At 30.1% G+C, this 22,015-nt stretch overlaps 1 protein-coding gene across 3 annotated transcripts in view; it reads left to right on the top strand.

The window, feature by feature from the left end:
• Positions 1-22,015, top strand: part of LOC118189122 (multidrug resistance-associated protein 1-like) — a 190,529-nt gene that overhangs the window by 40,138 nt on the left and 128,376 nt on the right. For 2 of the 3 annotated variants that reach the window (XM_085824093.1, XM_085824099.1), the window contains exons 8-9: positions 5,325-5,549; positions 20,817-20,991. In XM_085824093.1, the coding sequence (XP_085680219.1) occupies positions 5,325-5,549; positions 20,817-20,991 (400 nt within the window). The remainder of the gene's footprint in view (positions 1-5,324; positions 5,550-20,816; positions 20,992-22,015) is intronic. The other variant, XM_085824104.1, reaches the window with a different exon arrangement.

Here is a 22,015-nt window from a genome sequence, read left to right as displayed (position 1 = left end):
TAAATGTTTGTTTTAATTTTTTACTTAAATAATAAGTAATTATCTAATAATGCCCTATATATGTCATCTAATTTGTTGTGAAAAACACTATTTATATATGAATAAATAGATATTTTTTATGAACAAATAGGTATTTTTTCTTATGAATAAATAGATTAGTTTTTTTTATCAAAAATATTTATGCGAGTACTATTCATTGTTGGTAATAAAAAATTTTGTGGCTCTTTAAAAACTTTGAAATTTGTAAATTGTAATTTCTGACTCTTCCAACTCAAAAGGTTGCCGATCCCTAAGTTAGACTAATATCTGAAAGGCTGTATTTATTTATTATGGTCTGTATTAACTTTTTGTAAGTAATGACAATTTCATCCCCAGAGACGTCAAGCTGTATGGAGGACATTGTCAGTATACTAGATATGCCTGTTGTTTCAAGCTACAAATGCCATACACAATATAAAAGTTAAAAATTGATTAAAATATCAGAATGCACAATATATACTAAAATATGTGAAATAAAAATGAAGCATATGAAAATATGTGGTACTTTTCCGTTTCGCCGGCGCAAATCTCGTCAAGCAAACTCTATTGGCGACAACATACACTTAAAATATTTTAGCAAATGTTAGTTCTAAGTATTTTTTATTTTGAAGGCATAAACGTTTTAATATCGTTTAAAATTTTGTGAAAAGCCAATAAATAAATAAATAAAGAATTAATTTAAGAATTTACTATGCTTTCACGGTTCAACATCCTGATTCACCGGTTCATATCACGTGATCGCAAGAGATCTCATGTAACGTAAACTAGGCTACAAAAATCTAATTTTCTCAGTAATTATCTACATTAATTTCAAGTTAAACCTTAATTTTCAATACAAATCTAAATGCAAGAATTATTCCAATTCGTACGAATTGCTTACTCAGAAATTATGTAAAACTGCAGTGCTTTACTTTGCTAGTGCATTCTCAATTAGAATTGATGAATTTAACCCTTGACTTTGCCTTTTCTATATTTTCGCCTTCAGGTGAGTGGTGTGATGGCATTCTAATTGACTGAATTACCGCATGGCCTTAGAGCATAAAATTGTACTATCTGATAAAAATTGTATGTAATCGTATGCCAGTATTGAAAGAAACAATCATTCTGATAAGAAAGGGCTGCAACTTGTTTTGAAAATGAAGCGTAAAAGGTTATCAGCGAGGATATTCTGTTTGGCATCAGTTGTACCATTATTGGTGACTTTATTGGCTGTCCTGGAAAAACGGAAAAGTACCAAATATGTAAAGGTAAAAAAAAGTTTTATGAATACATTCCAATCCTACTTTACTAAGTGCAAGTAATACCCACTTGTAGAAGAATGAAAAATGTAAGGCTGTGTTCTAAAAATTATAAAAAGTATATTTGATCTGTAATAAACCATCTCTAAGACAACTGTTAACATTTCCATACAATTTTGGTTTTCAGAGGAGGGGCTTATGAAGGCTACTATCTATACTCCCCAAGGGTGAAGAAACTTTGAAAAATGCATCTTAATTTTCTGAAATACTGTAAATGAATCTTTTTGAATGTGGGAAACTGTACAGTATGGGTAAAGGGGGGTGGGCAGAATAAGCTGAATTGTAGATTTGTTTAGCAGTTTGAAAAATAGGAATTGCTTATTATTTAGTTATAAGGGAATTAAAATACATGTTTAACCAACAAACAATGTTCAAGAAAGAAAATGTGCTTCTTTGATTTTCTCTGGTTAATAATTAACATTTTCTAAATTAATTTAAAGTCATAAAGTAAACCAAACATCCCTTTTGCTATCAACAATCTGTTGTACTTTATTTTTTGTACTACAGACATCTTAATCAACAATTTCTAAGACACTAAGAATTACATAACAGCAACCAATTCAGAAAATTAAAAATGCTAGAAACATCCATAATAAAACAGTTGCTTTTTTTCCCTGCTGTTATCCCCATGTACAAAGGCAACTTTAAAAAGCATGAGAGAACTTCAGAAACTCAGCATCACAGAACAAGTTATCACTGTGCATAGTGCTGTTCTCTTCATGTACACAGTGATCTGTTTTCGCTTAAGAAATATCAGAATTGCTATTGAACGTACTGTTTTTTTATTTACATGGCAATTTCTTTTTGCTTAAAAAAAATCAGGGAATTGCATAAATTTGGCATCACCTATATTTGATATTTTACTTCATGAATGTGAAATTTTGCATCCTCTATTGTTAGGCAAAATGACATATTTCTGGAGAAACGCAACACTATCTTTTTCATCAACTGGCAAAATTTACAGTAACATCACAATTCCTTACAAGATAAAAATGTTCTTATTGCAACAAAAACACTATTGATGCCACCTGTCTGTTGCATGCACGTGTGCATATTCAGGTTGCTACATAAAAACACTTGGGCGACATCGTGGTTTGCTTGTTTTGGTGACATAGCACATAGTGTGGTGAATCACGAAGCAGATACTCAAAAAGTACCAAAATTTTTAATTTTGCTATCTAATTTTCTACTATTTTCTAAATTCTACCTGAAGTATTCTATTTTTAAGGAAATACATGAACGATTTCCCTTACAAGGCAAAGTGTCTTCTCTCTGTACAGATAATATGTGCATATAGATGAAATCATAAAAACGTTCATGTAGTCAGTCTGTTTGTAGAAATTGAGTAAAACTGTCAATTGTTATTGTCTTATCCATATAGTTACTGATGGGTTTCATCATTTGTTGAGAGTATTTTCTCCCCTAAAGAAAGAAATGTAGACTTGGGGGGGGGAAGGACAGTTCTATGTCTCCCGTTCTTCTGGACCGATTGACGAAATTCAAAATGCATTTTTTATGTCTTGAAAGCACGACTTAGGATATATATTAGATTTATATATAGCAGTATTCTAATTTAGGTATTTTGATACAAAATTGGACATTTTTTTAAATGACATGCCATTTTTTTCCATATTTTGATTCTACGACTCAAATTATGCCTAAAAATTATATTTTATAAAATTTGGTGTGAAATTTGCAGATGAATTCAAAATTTTGTGTATTTTTTCAGTTTGGGCCAAGAATAATTAACTTGTTGAACTTCTTAATTTATAGCAACCTATTTTCCTTTCCTTTTTTTTTTTTTTTTTCAATGCAAACGAGCAGAAAAAAATCAGTTTTCATACTTTCAAATAATTTTAACAAGCTGCTTAAACCACATTTGGCATTATTATCACTTATAACAAATACGCCGAATTTCAAAATGCGCCAAAATGTAAATTCATGTATATCTTAGAAAATTCTGAATAAAAAAACTCTTATTTTTAGCAGGTGTGCCTAGAAATGCATCTACTTTAAGATGATGTTAAACATTTTATAGGTTATAATTCAAAATTTTTTTTTGGAAAGTTTTTAAAAATTATTCAAAAATACAAATTTTAAAAATAAATTATAAAAAATGGGTGAATTTTATTTGGAATGAACCTAAATTTCGAAATGTGAAAGGAAGAATAAAATAAGTTTAATAAAAAAAGACATATTAACAAATATTTGCCAAATTCAATTAACATTGAAGGAGCTAAAATTTCAAAAATTGGCATGCCATTTCAGAAAAAGTCTGCTTTTTGTGTCAAAATACCTATATTAGAACAATGCTATACATAAATCTAATACATATTCTAAGTCACGCTTTTGAGACTTGAAAAATGTAAGTTGAATTTCGTCAATCAGCACAGTAGAACAAGAGATACAGAATGGTCTCTCTCTTTTTTTTTTTTTTTTTTTTTTTGTTTTTTTTCTCCACAGTGTACATTCAGGGTTTAGATTATGAAAAACATTTTACATGTGAAAATTAACTATGTCAAATTTCACAATAAAGTGCTGAAATTTCCTATGTAAGATGACTTCATTAGAGAAATATTTCCTGTACAGTTGTGACAAATGCTATTCATCTGTCAGTACCTAAATTTTTAAGTGGGCTTTCTTATTGAATAATAAAGCTCTTACGATAAAGCTTTTTCTATCATCATTCAATAGCATAATTAAATCTTTCTAGATTACCATTTCTGCTCCATTGAAATATGATTATCCTATGCTTAATGCATAAAATATTTTAGTTTGATAGTTAAGTTAGATAGTCTGGTATTCACTGTAATATACATTTAGTGGTCTCAATCAAGTTAGAGCCCACCAGTGGCCGAGCGGTAAAATCGCTGAACACTGGTAGTTTGATCCGAGGTTCGAATCCTGCAAATGGGCTGTCTGCATGGGTATTTTTGTTATTTTCCCCATGTGTAATGTTTATATGAGCCAGTTTTCCTTAGAAAGTCCTCTACGAAGGCATCCCTTCCCTTAGGCAGATAGCCCTCGAGGCTTTGCCGTAATTAAATAACCTAATAACCTAACCTCAATCAAGTTAGGCAGCAGTCATCTTAATGTTTTCAATATGGATGTTTATTTATGTTCTCTTTTCAAAAATATTGATTCCTTTTAAGGGTTGTCATTTTTGAAAGGAGTTTGCAGCAAGAAGCTTCACTGTGAATGAATTAGAACTAGAACATTGGATACAGATGTATATTTGGAAAGCTTAGAAAGGATAATGAATTGACTGAAAGCTTCACCTTGTCATGCTTATGCAGAGACTTTAAAATAAAACTGTTCTTTATTTTTAATAAAAGCAATAGGGTGAGGTTATATATATATATGTACAGCAGATATCCTTGAAGTAAAAAACCTCCAAAATAATTTTAAGCTTATCCTTTCATATGCATCTGGGAGGAGGGGTTTGTCGGAAGGGAAGGCTTTCAAAAAATTAAAAAATGAAGAAGACATACTGAAATTTTAATATTGGCTTAATCATTCAGTATGTTTAGTTCATTATGGTAATCTTGAAAAATAAACATTAGTGCAAATTTTACTATTATTTATTGCTTATTTAATTATGCAAGTGTTAATTTTTGGGGAAAATGGAATTTCAGTTAATTCATTTGATGGTTTTCAATGAGAGAAAAACTCTTTATTAGAAAAGGCAACACTATTACAACCTTTATTATGAATATTCAGATAACTCATGTTATTACTACAAGTATAGTTTTGTTTAAACATTTAAGATCAATTTCTGGTAGTGTAATATAACTAAAATTATTTATTTCATCATCATCATGGTAAAGTTTAAAATTTTAGAGATATGAAAATTCTGCACAAAGCTATTTTCTCTAACAGATGATATTATTTGATTAATCATAAGGAAATGTATTTAAAATTTTTGTCTTTGGCTTTTATGATTAATTACCATCTTTTTATATATATATATGTATACACACCTTTCAGTCGTGCTTCTAAAGAAAAAGTTTCAATGGCGAGATTGACCTCCGTTGAGACAACTAAGAATGGTCACACTGAAATCACCATTGCTCCAGGTGATCATAGATCAGATATCTCTAACCTTAGCATATTAAAGCCAATCGTGAAGACATTTGGCTTTGAACTTTTTTGGGCTGCAATGTTGAAGTTCGGAGCCAGTACAATAACTTTTGTAAATCCTCTAATTTTAGAGTAAGTCTTTTCTTTCTTTTTCTGAAATGTGTTTTGTTTATTCTTTAACTTTTGTAAATCCTCTAATTTTAGAGTAAGTCTTTTCTTTCTTTTTCTGAAATGTGTTTTGTTTATTCTGTAACTATTTAGCTAAGAGTAACATTAAAACGTGGAAATGTATTTTTCATTCAGCAGCAAACTATTAGCAAAGTAAATCAAGGCCTCAAGCAGCCTTGTTCCTGGGTCTTATATTTTTCTGCTTTGAAATTCTGAGTATTAATTAACCAAAGTAGCAAAAAATTGTTTACTGAATACTTTTTTGGGAGGGGGGAGAAGTGTGAAAAAAGAAAATGGGCAGAGATTTTTATAAACATTTTTTATTTTAATTATTATTACATTATTTTATGAAAAATTTTATTAATGATTTAGCCCAAACAATATTATTTCACAGGCTTCGTAGTGGTCCTTATAAGTGCTTATAAGTCCTTATATTTGAAAATAAAATATAAAGGCCCTTATAGGTGCTTACTTTTTCTTTAAAGCCCTTATTTTTTTGTTTTTAGTGCTTATTTTTTGCTTTTAGTGCTTTTTTTTTTTTATTTTTTTTTTTTAATGAAAGCGTTATTTTCCCGGTACCAAAGCCGAAACTAAATAAACAGCTTTTCTGTCTAATATGGAATGTCAGATGGTGAGTCATACTCCCAGAAATAGCTTTTCCCCCTTTTTCTGCATTAACATAACCATTGGTGTGCACGAAGAGTACAGACAGGTGCCCGTCGTTCTATTGGTCAAAGAATTGCGAAAGCAGTAGAAAATTCCGCTGCATTCGGCATTCTTTTCCTCCCACCCAAATACTACACATGCTTGAATTTCTATCAAGATCTTAAAAAGATTTGCATTCTCGTTCTGCTTGGTCAGTTCATATTCGTGTTTATTATGATCATTATGCTTATATTATGAGCATATGTATGAATGTTTATAATAACATAGTTGCAGTAACTGCTGAAGTATAGTAGTAAACTTCCAAAAATGGTTGTGTTTTAACACAGATTAGCTTTCTAAGGAATAATATTCGAAACGTCTTAAATAAAGTAATCAAATAGTCAAAATAATTTCATTTTTTTGGCCAATACATTATACAGTACGAAGGTTGGGAGGTCTCCCCTTTCTCTGCAAAATCTTTAATATTGAAACTGTTACAGTTCGCTGCAAAATAAGCAACGTACCTTTTTTATTTAATTTTATTTATTTATTTATTTATTTATTTATTTTGGTCACTTTCCAATCTGGATTGAATAGGACTAAAAGTTCTGCGGTCTACCAACCCAAGCGAAGAATGATTCTATTCCGGAAATTTAACGCCGTCTGTTGAAAATTAGAATAAAAACCACCCCAGTTATTTAGTTCTTTATTCTTCCAATACCGGTAGTTGTTAATTCTGTTTGCGTAATATCACGTAGGGAAGAATTACGGCGCACGTATTGCGCAATAACGTTTGCGATATTTCTCAGAGATAATTAATTTTGATGTTCAGTCCGAGATTTGTTTATGAACACTTAAAAGAGTTTTACTGTGCTTGCTAAGCTGAATATTTTTTTAGTTCCGTTGGTTTATTTTATATGATGCACATATTGAAATGTCAAAAGCATTTATTTAGCGGAAAAATCTAAAGAGCGGCTACAGTCTATCCCCCTCCACACACATCCGCTCATTCAAGTTACGCTCGACTGTCCGAATATTCGCCAATTTCCAAGTATGCGGGTTAGTTAAGCTTAATGATGACTGCATGAAGCAAATTTTCTGTCTTCTGATTTCAGAAATGTTCCTCTTTTTTACTTAAATTACTTTGCTTGCAATATCTGTTAAGAGAAATTGATATACAATAAAAATTTAGAAAATGTTTAGAATTTAAATTTAAATTATTTAAATATCAATATGAATGGAAAAATAAATTGTATTTATTATTAGGTTCCAAGCGAATACAATAAATATGCCTTATTATTATTTATTTTCTCTATTTTGAACTGAAATTTCATCATTAAATCTTGTAATATAGTTTAGTTCTTCATAGTTTTTTTTTTTTTTTTTTTTCCCTCTCATTGTAAACTAGTTCTGTAAATTAAACTATTATTTAAAATTAAAAACAAAACAAAAAAATAATTTCTTTCCATGGTTGAGGTAATGCTTATTCTCTCTTAATAAGTACTTCATTTCTCATATTTTAAATTACAAGTCTAATTTGTAAGGTTATGCAGTTGTGTATGATGTAATTAGACAGGTGCTTATTTTTTTCTTAAAATGTGCTTGAAAAGTGCTTATAGGTGCTTATTTTTTTAACTAAAATGTGGCTATGAACCCTGTTTCAGTATGGCAAAATGAAATTATCAAGAAATTATAAAAGATAATATTTAAAAAAATATTTGGTTTTTCTAATTAATTATAACTTCATATCATTTTTAATTAATCGTCATATATCTTTCAGTTATAAAGAGTATCTTCTAATTTAGTAAGAATTACAATACTTGGAATAAGTATCTAAAAACTATAAAGTAACTATTTAAATTTTTGCTTAAAGTAAAACTTTACAATAACTTATTTCTTCTCTAATTGATGTCTACAGTAGTTTTTAAAAATATTTATGATATAAACAAAAATGAAAAACATTATTTCTTCAACTTATTTAAAGAAATAAAATTAAAATTAAAAATAAATAAAAAATTAATCATATATTTTACTATGGCCAGTATTTCATTTATTCATTATCATTTTATTTATATTATTACATTTATATCATTTATTCGTTCATGATTTCATGTGCAATATGTTGAAGACTTATTCAGTATTTTATTCTTTAATCACCAATTATTAACAGACCATTATAAAATGCTTTTTGGGATTTGAGTTTCTGATTATATCAGTATTTGAACGAAAAACAATGGAAAAATGGGTGAATTTAAACTTATTATTAGTGAGTGAAATTATGTTAACTGAAACACAACACTTAACTGACTGTACTCACAAATTCATATCAAGTGTGAATATTGGCAGTTTCATCACAAATCGCTGAAGATCAGGCAGTCATTTTCTGTCATCAAATTATTTGTTGAATGAATTGTGTTACATTTATTAACAGTCAGTTAATTTCAGTTATTTTGCTGTTGTGATCTACAGTGTACATTATGTGCCTTATTACTTTATCTACTTATGATTAAAATATGATTCTGAATATTTTGTAATTTATATATTGAGCAACAGATATGCTTTTAGCATTTCCTCCTGAAATGCAATGTATTAAAACCTGTAACAAATAATAAATATGAAATGTAATATGAAATATGAAATAATAAATATGAAAGTAATATGAAACTGACCTCTATTTTTAGTAAACTGCAACAAACCTCACAAAACTGTAAAACATACTTTGCATGATATTGTTTTAACACAGAACTTTTATGAGATCAGTTTTTAACACACAGATGGTAGCAAATCAAATATATATAATGATGCATATTTACTTGTATATCAAAGCTGCCCAGTTTAACCGAAAGACCCCCAATTCTTTCATCATGTCTGCTAGTGGATACTGAATCTCCAGTTTTTAATTTTCAGCCTTTACTAAAAAAAACTACAAAAGAAAATATTCCTTAGCAATAAAATGAATTTTTTGAATTAATGAAACTTAAATTGTGCAAATTTTTTTCTTATTAAATTTTAATTTGATTTGAATTGTCTTAGATATTTATAAAACTTATAAAACTTTTTATAAATTTTATAAATATCTAAGACAGATATTTATAAAATATCTGTCTTAGATATTTATAAAACTTTATAAAACTTTTTATTGTATACTTATAAAACTTTAGATAGATATTTATAAAGATAGATATATTATATTAGATAGAATATAGATATTTATAAAACTTTTTATTGGTAGATATTTATAAAACTTTTTACTGGTGTTTCAATTAATGTTTGTATTTAATTTAGTTTAATATATAGTACATTTATCCATGCAGTATGTACATTAATGATTAATTTTATTTTATATTTAAAAGCAACAATTTGATAAATGAATGTTTCCTATTCTTACTCAAGATTTTCTCTGTAAAAAAGTGCAAGGAAATCACAAAATAAATTGGCCAAAGAACAGAAAACTAAGAATATATAATTAAATATTAATATATTTCATGTCATAATCATAATATAAGTAGTTCAGTAATCCGAATCGTGCATTCTAAAGTGAAGTTATGTCAGTATGAAGTTTTTGGAAAAAGTGTTGCCTTGCAGTATGAAAACATCTAAGTTTGAGGGATGAGAAGTTCCTGTTTTTCATATTTCAATGTTGGTAGCTATGATATATATATACAGTCAAAAGTAGTTAATTCGGACACCCATAATCCGGAATGATCTATAATCCGGACCTCAAAGCTAAAAACTTTCTGCGCATGCGCAGCGTTAACACATGCGCGTTTACGCGTGCGCATAAGACCTTTTACGTGTGCGCAAGCGCAGAATACGTTTTCGCATGCACATTTTACGTATAACGGACGGTATAAGCTAAAATTATCTAATTATCTATTTCAGTTAATGTTGATGATTGCATTGTTCCTTAATCTTCGAATTGGATCCGGCTTATTATTTTTTGCAGACTGTAAGAGAAATTTGATAAAAGTAAACTTGAACTTTCGATTATGTCAAATAGAATTTCCGATTCTGGAGCTCCCAAAGGATTGTACAAAACGAAAGTATGTTTCGATGTCCATCAAACAAAAAGTGGAATTGCTTCAAAAAATGGATAAAGACATGAAGAATGTGACAGAGAGGTTAGTGAAAACGAAAACATTTCGATTGACAAGTTAGTCGGTATTCTCGACACAGCAATTACGGGACTTGAACAGTGGAGCTTTGTAACTGAACAAGAAATTATGTCTGTTTATAGAATTAAAGAGAAAGTAGTATTATCACATAAAACGAAGCAACTTAAACAACTTACATTGAAAGAAATGTTTAATAAAGTAAACAAATAAATATTAAGCTTTTTTTTTTTGTAAATTTTAGATACCCTTTAGATCATAATTGTTCTTTATTTCATAAATTACAGTTTTATATTTTTAATTTTAGAATTTCTGCATGCCATCTTACGAGATTTAAACTGATGATCTATAATCCGGAAAAATCGATAATCCAGAATCGCCGAAGTCCCGACGAAGTCCGCATTAACGTCTTTTGACTGTATATATATATAGAGAGAGAGAAATGGGAAAATATTTATTTAAAACTATTAAAGCTGTTCAAAATGAGTCAGAATTAGTGTGAATAAAATCAAAATTTTTCTTTTAATAGTCACAAACTCTGTGATGGAAGATTACCTAGCATGATACAGTGGTGGCCAAAATTGTGGACACTTTTGGAAATTTTTATGTTTTTGAACTTTGTATGCTTATAGAAAATGTTACGTTTTGCAAAATGCAAACTTGTATATATCATTTTAAAAAGAATTTATTACTGAATTCAATACAAAACACAAAATTCATTTATCTGCAATACAAAAAACGTTATATGTACTTTAATATAAATGAAAACACAGTTATGAAGTGGTTTGTAATGTCTAGCTTTCCTGGCCAATCACTGTTCTTGTTCTGAGAACCAATTAAATGTTAGTAACTGCCAGTAGAAGCTGACATGTGTTTACACTTGAAACAATTCATTATTTTGCTTTGTTCTGTAGAAGGAGGACCTGTTTCTTATACACTGCAATTACAAGTAGGAATTTTTGTAAAACTTTTTAATATTTAGTCAAGAAGCAATGGCATCAAATAAAAGAGTAGATTGGACACCTAGAAGGAGATGTAATATTATTGTGTTACGAGAAAGTGGTCTTTTCTACGCTGAAATCGCAAGACAGGTGGGCAGGGTTGCCACGCTATCTGGAAAACCGGGAGAACCGGAAAAAGTCAGGGAATTCGAAAATTGACCAAAAAATTCAGGGAAAAGTCAGGGAATTTAAGTATTTTTGTCAAAATCTGGAAAAGTCAGGGAAGTTCATACAACGATCCCGCCAAAAAAAGCGTCTTTTGCGGCCGACGTCGGAAGAGATAACATTTTGGCGAATTATGTATCACGTGAGTGTCATTCAGGTAGCTGGCATAGAGCCAATTTTCGCAGCTCCAATTTGATTATCTTTTAGAAAGGCAAAACAACTTTCCCGCAACTTTTGGTTTCCAATATTCTCGAGAATCGCATGTGCAGCGCATGAACTAAAGAAAGTACCTGTTCTCATATAAAACAAAATGGGTTTAATCCTAGTATACGGTACCATGGAGGTTAGAATCAAAGAATATGTATTGTAAAGAAGGAAAACCTCTCTGCAACAGACGTGGCTGTGGCTCCATTCCATCATAGAGGGAAACAGCTGTGCATGTCTGTCGCCGAAGCTCGAAACCGGTGTCGAAGTTCGAAGGTCACGTTATCAAGAGTTCGTAAAATGAATATTGTTTAAAATTTCTTTAACAACTTGCGCTAAAAAGACGTGCCACGCACGTCAAGATGCTTTTGTCACAAACCGCGAGCGACGTGAACACCACGTCGATAAGCATTTATCGCAAAAATGAAAATAACGTGGTGCACACGTCGCCTAACAACGAGATTGTTTATTTCTCGAGTTACAGCTCTGGATTGCACTCGCAGATGCGGAGCGGCGTAAATGAGACACTTTACGGCTTGTTATATTGCTTTGCGCACGGCACCGCAACCGTGAAGTTTAGTCTTGGCGCAAGTGGTTAATCTCTAAAGGAAAAGGAAATATTTTTTGGCGCAAGTAAATTAATTCATGGATTAGTTATTTTCAGGGGAAAAAAAAAAAAAAAACTACGAAAATCCGTTTTTAAAATTATTGCGAAAAATTCAAGAAGAAACGTCCTTTGATAAAACGTTTCTTCTTGGATTTTTCGCAATAATTTAAAAACGGATTTTCGTAGTTTTCTTTTTGTCAAAGAGCGTTTCTTCTTAACACGTGTTTCTCAATTTCCTGTACACATCGCGGAGAGGGAAATTCTGGCCGCCAGGTTCCGTCGCCAAATCCCTTGACAAATTTTCTCTCCGCATTCTAGCGGCGTAATAGCATTTTACTTGTATGGAACCTTTTCTTCTTTACATAGACGTTCTTTGGTTAGAATAATAATGGGATTTGGTGACATCTTGATGCGCAGTAAACGGGTCATTTTGGTCTTGGCGACAATTTTCAAAATCGTGCCAAAGCCTTACCGTATACTAGAATTTTACCGCAAAATCTTTTTAAATCTTTTTTTTTCTTTTTAATAAATACCTTGCCATTTTGTAGTAAAATAAAAAAATAGTAATCAGTCATCTAGGCTAGCCATGTAATATAACTATATTCGCTAAAATATCGTTGATTATTCTAATTCAATTTTTAAGTAATTATTTTTATGTTATTCATATAATTTAATGTTGCTTCTTCCCTCTAAATTTATTTATTATTAGTAAATAATATTTCCAAATTTCAGGAAATTTTCTCTGGCATAATTCTGAAATTAATTATAGCAGTATGATGACATACCATCACGAAATTTAATGCACATATTTTTTCCTTATGTATGCTGCGAAATAAATATAAAATACCTCAATTTATTAAAATAGATTTCTTTCTTTCGTTTAGCTGCAGAATGTCTGCAAAAAAAGCCTTATTTTATTCCAGATTGGGAAGATTCTAATCTCAATCTTCAATGGAGAAAACAACAATTATTATAATTATATTTGTGTTTTCAAGTGTTAAGGTGCCTTTTAAGAACATACCTCACACAAATTAAATTTACCTAAAATCTAACCTAACTATTTAGCATTGCGTTGTGATTTATAAGGACCGGATTAGCCTCGTGTTGAACTGGTGATGATCATGAGTAATAATTAAATAAAACATACATTTGTTATCCAATATATATATCTTAAATTTTATTAAGTTTCTTAAGTGGAAAACTAAACAAAATTATCAAAGTATACCAAGAATAATTAAGAATAAATGTCCTCTGGGATTTATTGAATAATTAAGTGAATTTGCTACACAATACAAGTAATACCATAATTAATTTACCTCTTAGCACAGCCAACGTACATTACGTGGAGAGACTGGAATTTTCTTGAAACACACCTGGAAAATCTGGAAAAGTCAGGGAATTTCATTCTCCTGTTTGAGTGGCAACCCTGGGTGGGTGGTTCAGTGACTACATCTGGAATCCGAAAGTTTTGTTTACAATATCAGGAGACAAATTCAATAAAAAACAGAGAAGGAAAAGGCCGAAAAAGGTGCACCACATCTATTGATGACAGAAGACTAAAAAGACTATGTCTCAGTGGTCACAAGTTATATGGAGTGATGAAACTAAGATATCATTATTCGGTAGTGATGGGCGAAAATATGTAAGACATAGAATAGGATAAGAGCTACATCCTGACTGCATTCAAGCAACTGTGAAGAACCCAGTTAGTGTTATGAAAAAATGTCAGCAGATGGTATTGGTCGCCTTCATGTCATCGATGAGACACTGAATGCCAGAAAATACATTGACACTATTCTAGAACCAAAACTTCCACCTTCTATCAGAGATCTCTTTCCCAACAATGCTTCGTTTATTTTTCAGCAGGATTCTGCTTCTTGCCACATGGCCAAAATATCGAAAGAATGGTTTCGTACAAAGAGCATTAAATTGTTGTCATGGCCAGGAAACAGTCCTGACCTCAATCCTATCGAAAATTTGTGGCACCGTTTGAAAACTCTTGTCCGAATGAGGCGGCCATCAAATAAAAGGGACCTAATTGAGGCTATAATTGTTTCCTGGCATCATGTAATAACGAAAGAAGAGCTTAAAACTCTTGTCAGCTCAATGAAACGTCGATGTGAAGCTGTAATAAAAAATAAAGGGTACCAAACTAAGTACTGATAACTCACTGCAATCATCACTATTTAATGTATATTGATAACTATTATCGTTTAACTTTTTTGTATTGCAAATAATGGAATTTTGTGTTTTGTATTGAATTCAGTAATAAATTCTCTTTAAAATGATATGTACAAGTTTGCATTTTGGGAAATGTAACGTTTTCTATAAGCAAGCAAAGTTCAAAAACATAAAAATTTCCAAAAGTGTCCACAATTTTGGCCACCACTGTAAATTAACAATTAGTTAAAAAAAACCTCTAGTTTGGACAGTGTGTACTTTTGCATTACTCAAATTGTATTGAAGGTTCACACATTTTTTAAATTAACTCGAAGTTAGTTTTTTCAGTGAAATTTTTTATTTGTTTATATGTGCCATTTTATAACAGTTACTCTTTATACATTTAATTTATTTTTTCTTTTCTTTTTTTTCCCTTTTTTCTTTTCTTTTTTTAAATTTTATTATTATTATTATTATTATTATTATTATTATTTTCCTTTCTTTCAGCTTTTAAGTATCGGCAGCTTTTACAATAAAACTGTAAAAGTTAGAAATGCATCTTCACTAGCAGTGAGTGTTGTCAAAGTTAATGAGAAGTGTTAATCAACAAAGGAAATTGTTAAGATCACCATGAAGGTGAAAAAGAGATTGTTTAAAAGTATGAAGATGATGTGCATATCATATGCCAAGTACAGTGTTGTCTATGATTGTGAAAAGCAAAGATGCTTTTAAATTGGCTAATGGGTTGTAGGGGGTGAAATCAATTATGAAACAAATATCAGGAACATCAGAGCATGCTGAAAAATTCCTTTCGATTTTTATAGCGTTTATGTACAGTATCATGTTCGATATTTATGCACAGTATGTGTTTCATCCACTGCATTTGTATTTCAGTATTAAACATAACAACAGTAGTAATTTTTTTTTTTTTTTTTTTTTTTTTTTTGTAAGAACTAGTTATTTTCTATTTATTTCTTATTGGAAAGTTTTGTTCAGTATATATTCAAGGATCTGGAAAAAATTAATGATGTATAGCAAGGTACCACAGTGTTTTAGTTTTCTTTTTCTTTTGATTGAATGGTACGTTGTATTCTTTCAAGAAATTAAAATCTGTTGTACTTTTCTTAACTGCAGTTGTGAAATGTAGAAATATTTTCTTGAAAGTCACATTAAAGTAGGTTATATCTTGATGAATGCATTTAATTCAGTCAAGAAAGTTATCAGATGCATATTATTCAATTGTATTTCAAAACTTCTATTTTAAATTTAGCTTAAATTTAGAAAAAAATTATTTTCAGAATTTATAAATTTGTTAACATTCAGTTTTGCAGTTAACCCAGCTATATTTCAGATATATCTGCTATGTTGATAATTTTATGGCTGTTCCTTGAAAAAAGACCAAAAGAATTATCAACTTTCTTGAATTTTTTTGTTTGTGATGTAATTTCCTGTAGTTTATTCGGACTAATTTTGTATAATTACTGATTGTTTGCTTTCTTCATGTTAAGTAGTAACTTTCCATCATTGTAGTTTATTCGGACTAATTTTGTATAATTACTGATTGTTTGCTTTCTTCATGTTAAGTAGTAACTTTCCATCATTGGGTTGATGAAAATATGCATAATTTCATTTAAGTATGTCATGAATTCAATGTATTTTTATTTAAATCAGTCCAATAAAAATAAAAAAAAAATAAATATACTTAAGAAATACGTATTGCTTTTAAATCACTTTGTTAATCAGTAACAGACAGATTAAATTTAAAAGTTAAAGTGTCAAAGATTGAAGAAAGTATATTATTTTGAACAATGACAAAACATTTCTTTTAAATCAGTGAGTCTTCTGATTATATCTGAAGCATAAATATTTTGTACTTTATCGACACACTGTTATTAAAGCATTGAATTTGTTAATTAAAAATTCATTATATTCTCACAAAATGGGAAATAAATATAAGAGACAGTTTCAAAATTTCTAGCTTTGAGGTCATGTGTTCACAGTGTACTAGTGGCTGTTCCTTTTTATGTAAATATTTCAAGGAACAGGCCTTTTTATGTGTCCATGTGTGAACTTTGAAAGTAGTGTCCATGATTTTTAGAAACAAATGTACACTGAACGACACTATATTTACTTTGTTTTTTGGAAAGATATGTAGAACATTACATCATTGTTTGTGTAAATTGTGGCCCGTGATCATGTTCATAGATTGAGATTCTCTAAGTTTGGCAAAGATTCTCTAAGTTTGAAACATGTCTGGTGCCTGTGTCAGCATCTTGTATTTCCTCATATATTCGTAGAAGGTTAGTTGTTAGTAAAGAGAATGTGTAGCCTAAGATGAATCTGGACAATTCTCTATCTTTAAACTCTCTCAAGATGAGGAGGAAATAATTAGACATGTACTGGGAAATAAAAAAAGATGATGAAGAGGAAGGGGGATGAAGACAACACACACAGAGCAAGAAATGGAAGCTAATAAAGGATTGCAGACTCTCATAAGATGCCCGAGAGATGTTTGCTTATGTCTGTACATGATGTTATGAAGCTTCATCATGTACACAGTCAATTTTTAAAACTACACTGACAATCTTATAAGCAAGCAGACATTGAAAGTTATAATGCCATCATACTAATAAATTCCTAATTTTCGTGTGATAATAAATATAGTAATTTTAAGATAATTTTATTTTATTTTTGGGAAGTGTTAAACCATATTATGTGTTTTAATTTTAAATAATCTGTATGATTTTCAATATTATTTATTTAATCTTGACCATTAGATCAAAAAATTACTGACAGAAAAAACTCTTATCTGGAATTGGCCCAGTCATGTTGCTGCTGGTTAAAAGGGATTCCTTTTTTTTTGACATACAGATTCATCATTATTTAACAATAGTGATAGTTCTTTTTATTTTACATTTTATTTTTTAAAACTTTTTTCTTAGTTCAGTGATTAGAAGGTTACGCACATTTATATATACACTGATGAGCCAAGACATTACGACCATCCTCACATTTTTCAGTGAACTCGTCTGGATGATGTGAAGGGCACTTGATTAAGTGGGAATAATATCTGACTGCTACTGATGAAAGAAAGGAATCATTCTTGCACTTACTTTTGTGAGTGATGGGAAAGGCTGCTGATCTAAGCGAATTTGAAAGAAGGCAGATTATAATGGCCCATAGACTCGGAATAAATATCTCCGAAGCTGCATGACTAGTAGGTTGTTCATAATCTGCTGTTGTTAGTATTTATGCAAAGTGGATAAATTATGGTGAAACCAGCAATAGATGCCAAGTTGTTGGACATCCATGCTTCATCAAAGAAAAAAGACGCTGAAGACTGTTCCGCGTAGTACAGCAGAATTGGTGTCAAACAGTTGCTCAGATGACATTAAAATACATTGTAGGTTCAAGTGCAAGTGTTTTGGAATATACAGTTTAGCAGACACTGTTGGATTCGTGACCACAGAGCAGACTTTCTACTTGTATGCCTTAGTTGACGAAGCATCATTGTCAACTACACCTACAGTGGGCCTGGGAACATCAACTAGACCATGGATAAATGGAAGATAATTGTTTGGTTGGATGAATTACTATTTCTCATTCATCATGTTAATGGTTGTGTCGGGGTATGCCGTCTTCCAGGCGAACAATTGCTCCTCCCAGTACAGCAGGTAATACACAGCAGGTGGTGGCGGTATTATGCTTTAGGGAACATTCTCATGGGCGCTCTGGAACCTTTAGTTGTGTTAGAACAGATCATAAAAGCTGCGAATTATCTGAATATAACTGCAGATCAATTGCACTCTTAGATGGCACTTGTCTTCCCAATTGGAAATGGAATCTTCTAGCAGGGTAATGCCCCATGTCACAAGGCTTAAATTGTGTTAGATGGGTTCGATTAGCATAAGGATGAATTTCAGTTAATGTCCTGGCCACCTAACTCTCTAGATCTTAACCAGGTAGAGCACATTTGAGATATCATGGAGCAGCAGCTCCGAGTTCAAACACCGCCATGTCAGAATATCTCGACTTTGCATGATCCTTGCTTAGACATTTGGTACAACCTGTCTCCAGTCACCTCGCAAGAACTTATGGAGGCGAGTGCCAAGGTGAGTTGCAGCTGTTTTGCAGAGCAAAGGTCATGCAATGCATTATTGAATAGCTGGTCATAATGATGTGGCTCTTTATTTTATAGTATATATACAGATACATACATACATGTACACGACAGTTCTATAGATGTTTAAATTCATTTGACTGCATTGTTTTTGTGCAGTGTTGTGATACTATTTGTTGTTTTATTTAGTTATTTGTTTACTTGGTGTTTTTAGCATAACAGTTTTAGGGTTTATTTTGTTTGTAGTGAAATTTGTGGCCACATATTTTGTATATAACTGTTTATTTCTTATAAGGAATGGTCTCTGTTCTAAGTCCAACAATGTTTAAATTATAAGAATACCCGGTGTAGAATGTGCGATATAAGCAAAGACACTCTTGATAAGCAGTGGCAAAATAATTTTGTGAGAAATCGGCAATGGTGACAATAAACATATTTGAAGCTCTGAGATTGATTTTTATGAATCTTCCAGAATCTCATGCTATACCATATATGTATGATTTCAAGTGCTAAGATGGGGTAACTGTTAATCATCTGTGATAGCTGAATTGCATTTTAAAATTTCCTCTGTGTGGATTTTATGATATTTCTTATTCTCTAAGCAGAAATTGCTTAATATCCAGCTTCTCTTTTGAGCTATTTACAGCTCCTTATTTTGCTAAGTGTCATTAAAATTTTATAATAAATTGTCAGTTTCTTCTTGCTTGTCTGGAATGATCATTTAAAGAGACATCAATAAACCATAGCTTACAGCAATATATACTGCTCATTTCATGTTCTTTGTTTTAAAACTCATTCACAATTTAATGTTATTCAAACAAATATCCATAATAATAATATTAGCTCAAAATGAAACTTATTTTTGAACTTTTGTCTTACCACCATTACCTTGTTTGATATTTTCCAATGTGATGGTATCTCAGATTTTGCTTACAAGTAATTATTTAGTTGTGAACTATAGAAAGCACGTGATGTATTAAAAAGCAGAGCAAATGATGTTTGTTAGATACATGATTTAAGATAAAATTTCCCAAAATTTCTTTTTAGAAACTAGAGCTTCATATCATGATTTTAATCAAAAATAAAAATCCTATTATCTCCCTCTTTTTTTAGGAAAAGTTAAATTCCCCCCTTCCCTACCTTGAAAACTCCTAAATTTTGATAATTAAATTTCAACAATTTGTTAAATTCAGTTAAATTCTAAACATTTAAAATATTATTATAACAAGAAAAGAATTCTTTTTATGATAATTAAAAAACAAACCTATCTTAAAAATGACATAAATGTGAATTAATGCAGAGAGAAAATATGAATTATGTTGTACCATATTTGGCAACATTTACTCTACTTATGATTTAAAAAATCATATATAGGTGGTTAAATGCATATGTCTGTATTCTAGCAAGTATCCAGATACGTTTTACAGTAATTTTTTTAATACTTAGCAATTATATATTCATCTCTAAAACTGTATTATGGAACAAACCAGTTTATTTAAAAAAAAGTTAAAAGTGCATTAACATTGTGATATATTTTATGCAGTTTTTCTAGCAGTTTGTGATTTAAAATGTAGCTATAAGATTTCTTTTAAATGATTTTTAGAACTCAGGCATTTAAGTGTTAAAATATATCTCGAATTTTATTCGGTTTGAATCTTCTGTCGTATAATGCGAGTTCTTTCATCTAGGCCCGTTTAGTACAGTTAGTTAGGATTGTGGAAAGTTTTTGACTTTCTTTTAGAAATATGTATTGTTAAGTGTCTTTGCTTTTTTTTGACATTCTATTATCATTATCTAATTATAATATTAATCATGTCAACAGCCTAGCAAAATGCCAGTTCTAAAAATTTCTGTTTTTCTTGCATTAAATCTTTATCTTCAAATTACAAAATCACACTGTATAACACCTCTTAAGAGTTTTATCTTTATTTTATTATGAATAATGTATATCTGTTTTAAATAATTTGTAAAGCGTGCAATTGAAAATTTTTTTAACCAATTTGTCATTAGTTTATTTACAAAAGACCCTTTTTATGAACATTAAAAATTAATTAGAATAATTTGTAATAAATTATGTATTCAATTGCAGAAAGAGAGTTTACATGCCATCTCACAGCTTGTTTGATATATTTTATCGTATTTTAGTATATTTGTTTCATTTAATGTTCATAATTATAGTTAAAACATAATATTAATTGTTAATTATTATATTTATAGCTTACTAATTGCCTTTGTTGGAAGCAATGAGCCATACTGGAAAGGATTTTGTTATGCAGTTGCCATGTTTTTTGCAGCAATGCTTGAGTCATTTTTATCTGGACAATATGAATACAGAATATATATCGTTGCCATGCGCATTCGTTCTTGTATTACGTCTATTGTGTACAAAAAGGTAACTAGTATTACATATATTTTTATTGTGTGTTGTATAATGTGGAAGTGTAATTGTTAGAAGTAATTTCTTTAACAGATTATATCGACTTAAAAATATATAATGTATTTAAAATCATGGAAAGTTCAAATAAATTGTCACTGGTTTTATACAGTAACTATTGATTTCGAAGGAAAATGACATGTCTTTTTCCTTCGAGTATCAGAAATATTCTGTATTATTTGGTTGAAATTTGTTAGTTTAAATTATGAAATAATAATAACGGAAAGATAAGCAACAATTTTCATTAAACAAAGTAGAAAGAAATTTTAAAATTATGAGATAAGTTCATGTAACTCCAAAGGATAAATATGACTTGAATTAAAAGTATTCAGTAAAGTTGATATATCTTGATGGATTTTAATAGGCCAGCCATCTAAAATAATTATTATAGAAAAGAAAAATATGTAATGGTTTTAAAGAGTGTAATTTCACAGGTCCATCTAATAGCTAATAATAAGAGCTGAAAAAGTGTTTCTATTGCTTTTCTGTCACTTAGTTTGTTAATGAATAATAGATTAAAGTTCAAAGAAAAATAAAATATTTTACACTTCACCAAATGGCTGCAGGCTGATGCGGGGAATATAAAAATATTTTATTTGAGTTTTGGCAACATGTTTCTTTTAAATCGTGGAGTTTATGGGATCAAATTCGAAAGACAAATATCTTGTACTTTTACGAATGGCAACACATTTCTTTTAAATTGCTGAATAATTCAGAAGTTCTTGAAATTGTACAAAATATGATATAATTAAAAGAAATTGAAATTCAAAGTTCCAGCTTCGAAGTGCACGTTTGAATATTGAAATTTTGGTGGCTGTAGGTGTTGCCATTTTTCTACAATGCAAGGAATATGCAGATTCTTCATTATTTAATAATAAAGATAACATGAAAGTTTATAATTTGAAGTTAGTGATTTTATTTTCGGTTGTCACCGTTCAAGAAATCATATGCTCATTTAATGTGTAAATGTTTAATTTTACTC

This window comes from Stegodyphus dumicola, chromosome 1 (genome assembly GCF_044657685.1).
Source record: "Stegodyphus dumicola isolate Sdum_Otavi_A_Nest chromosome 1, ASM4465768v1".
Classification (NCBI taxonomy): domain Eukaryota; kingdom Metazoa; phylum Arthropoda; class Arachnida; order Araneae; family Eresidae; genus Stegodyphus; species Stegodyphus dumicola.
Note: the sequence above shows the minus strand (reverse complement) of the source record. Positions and strands in the feature narration are given on the sequence as shown.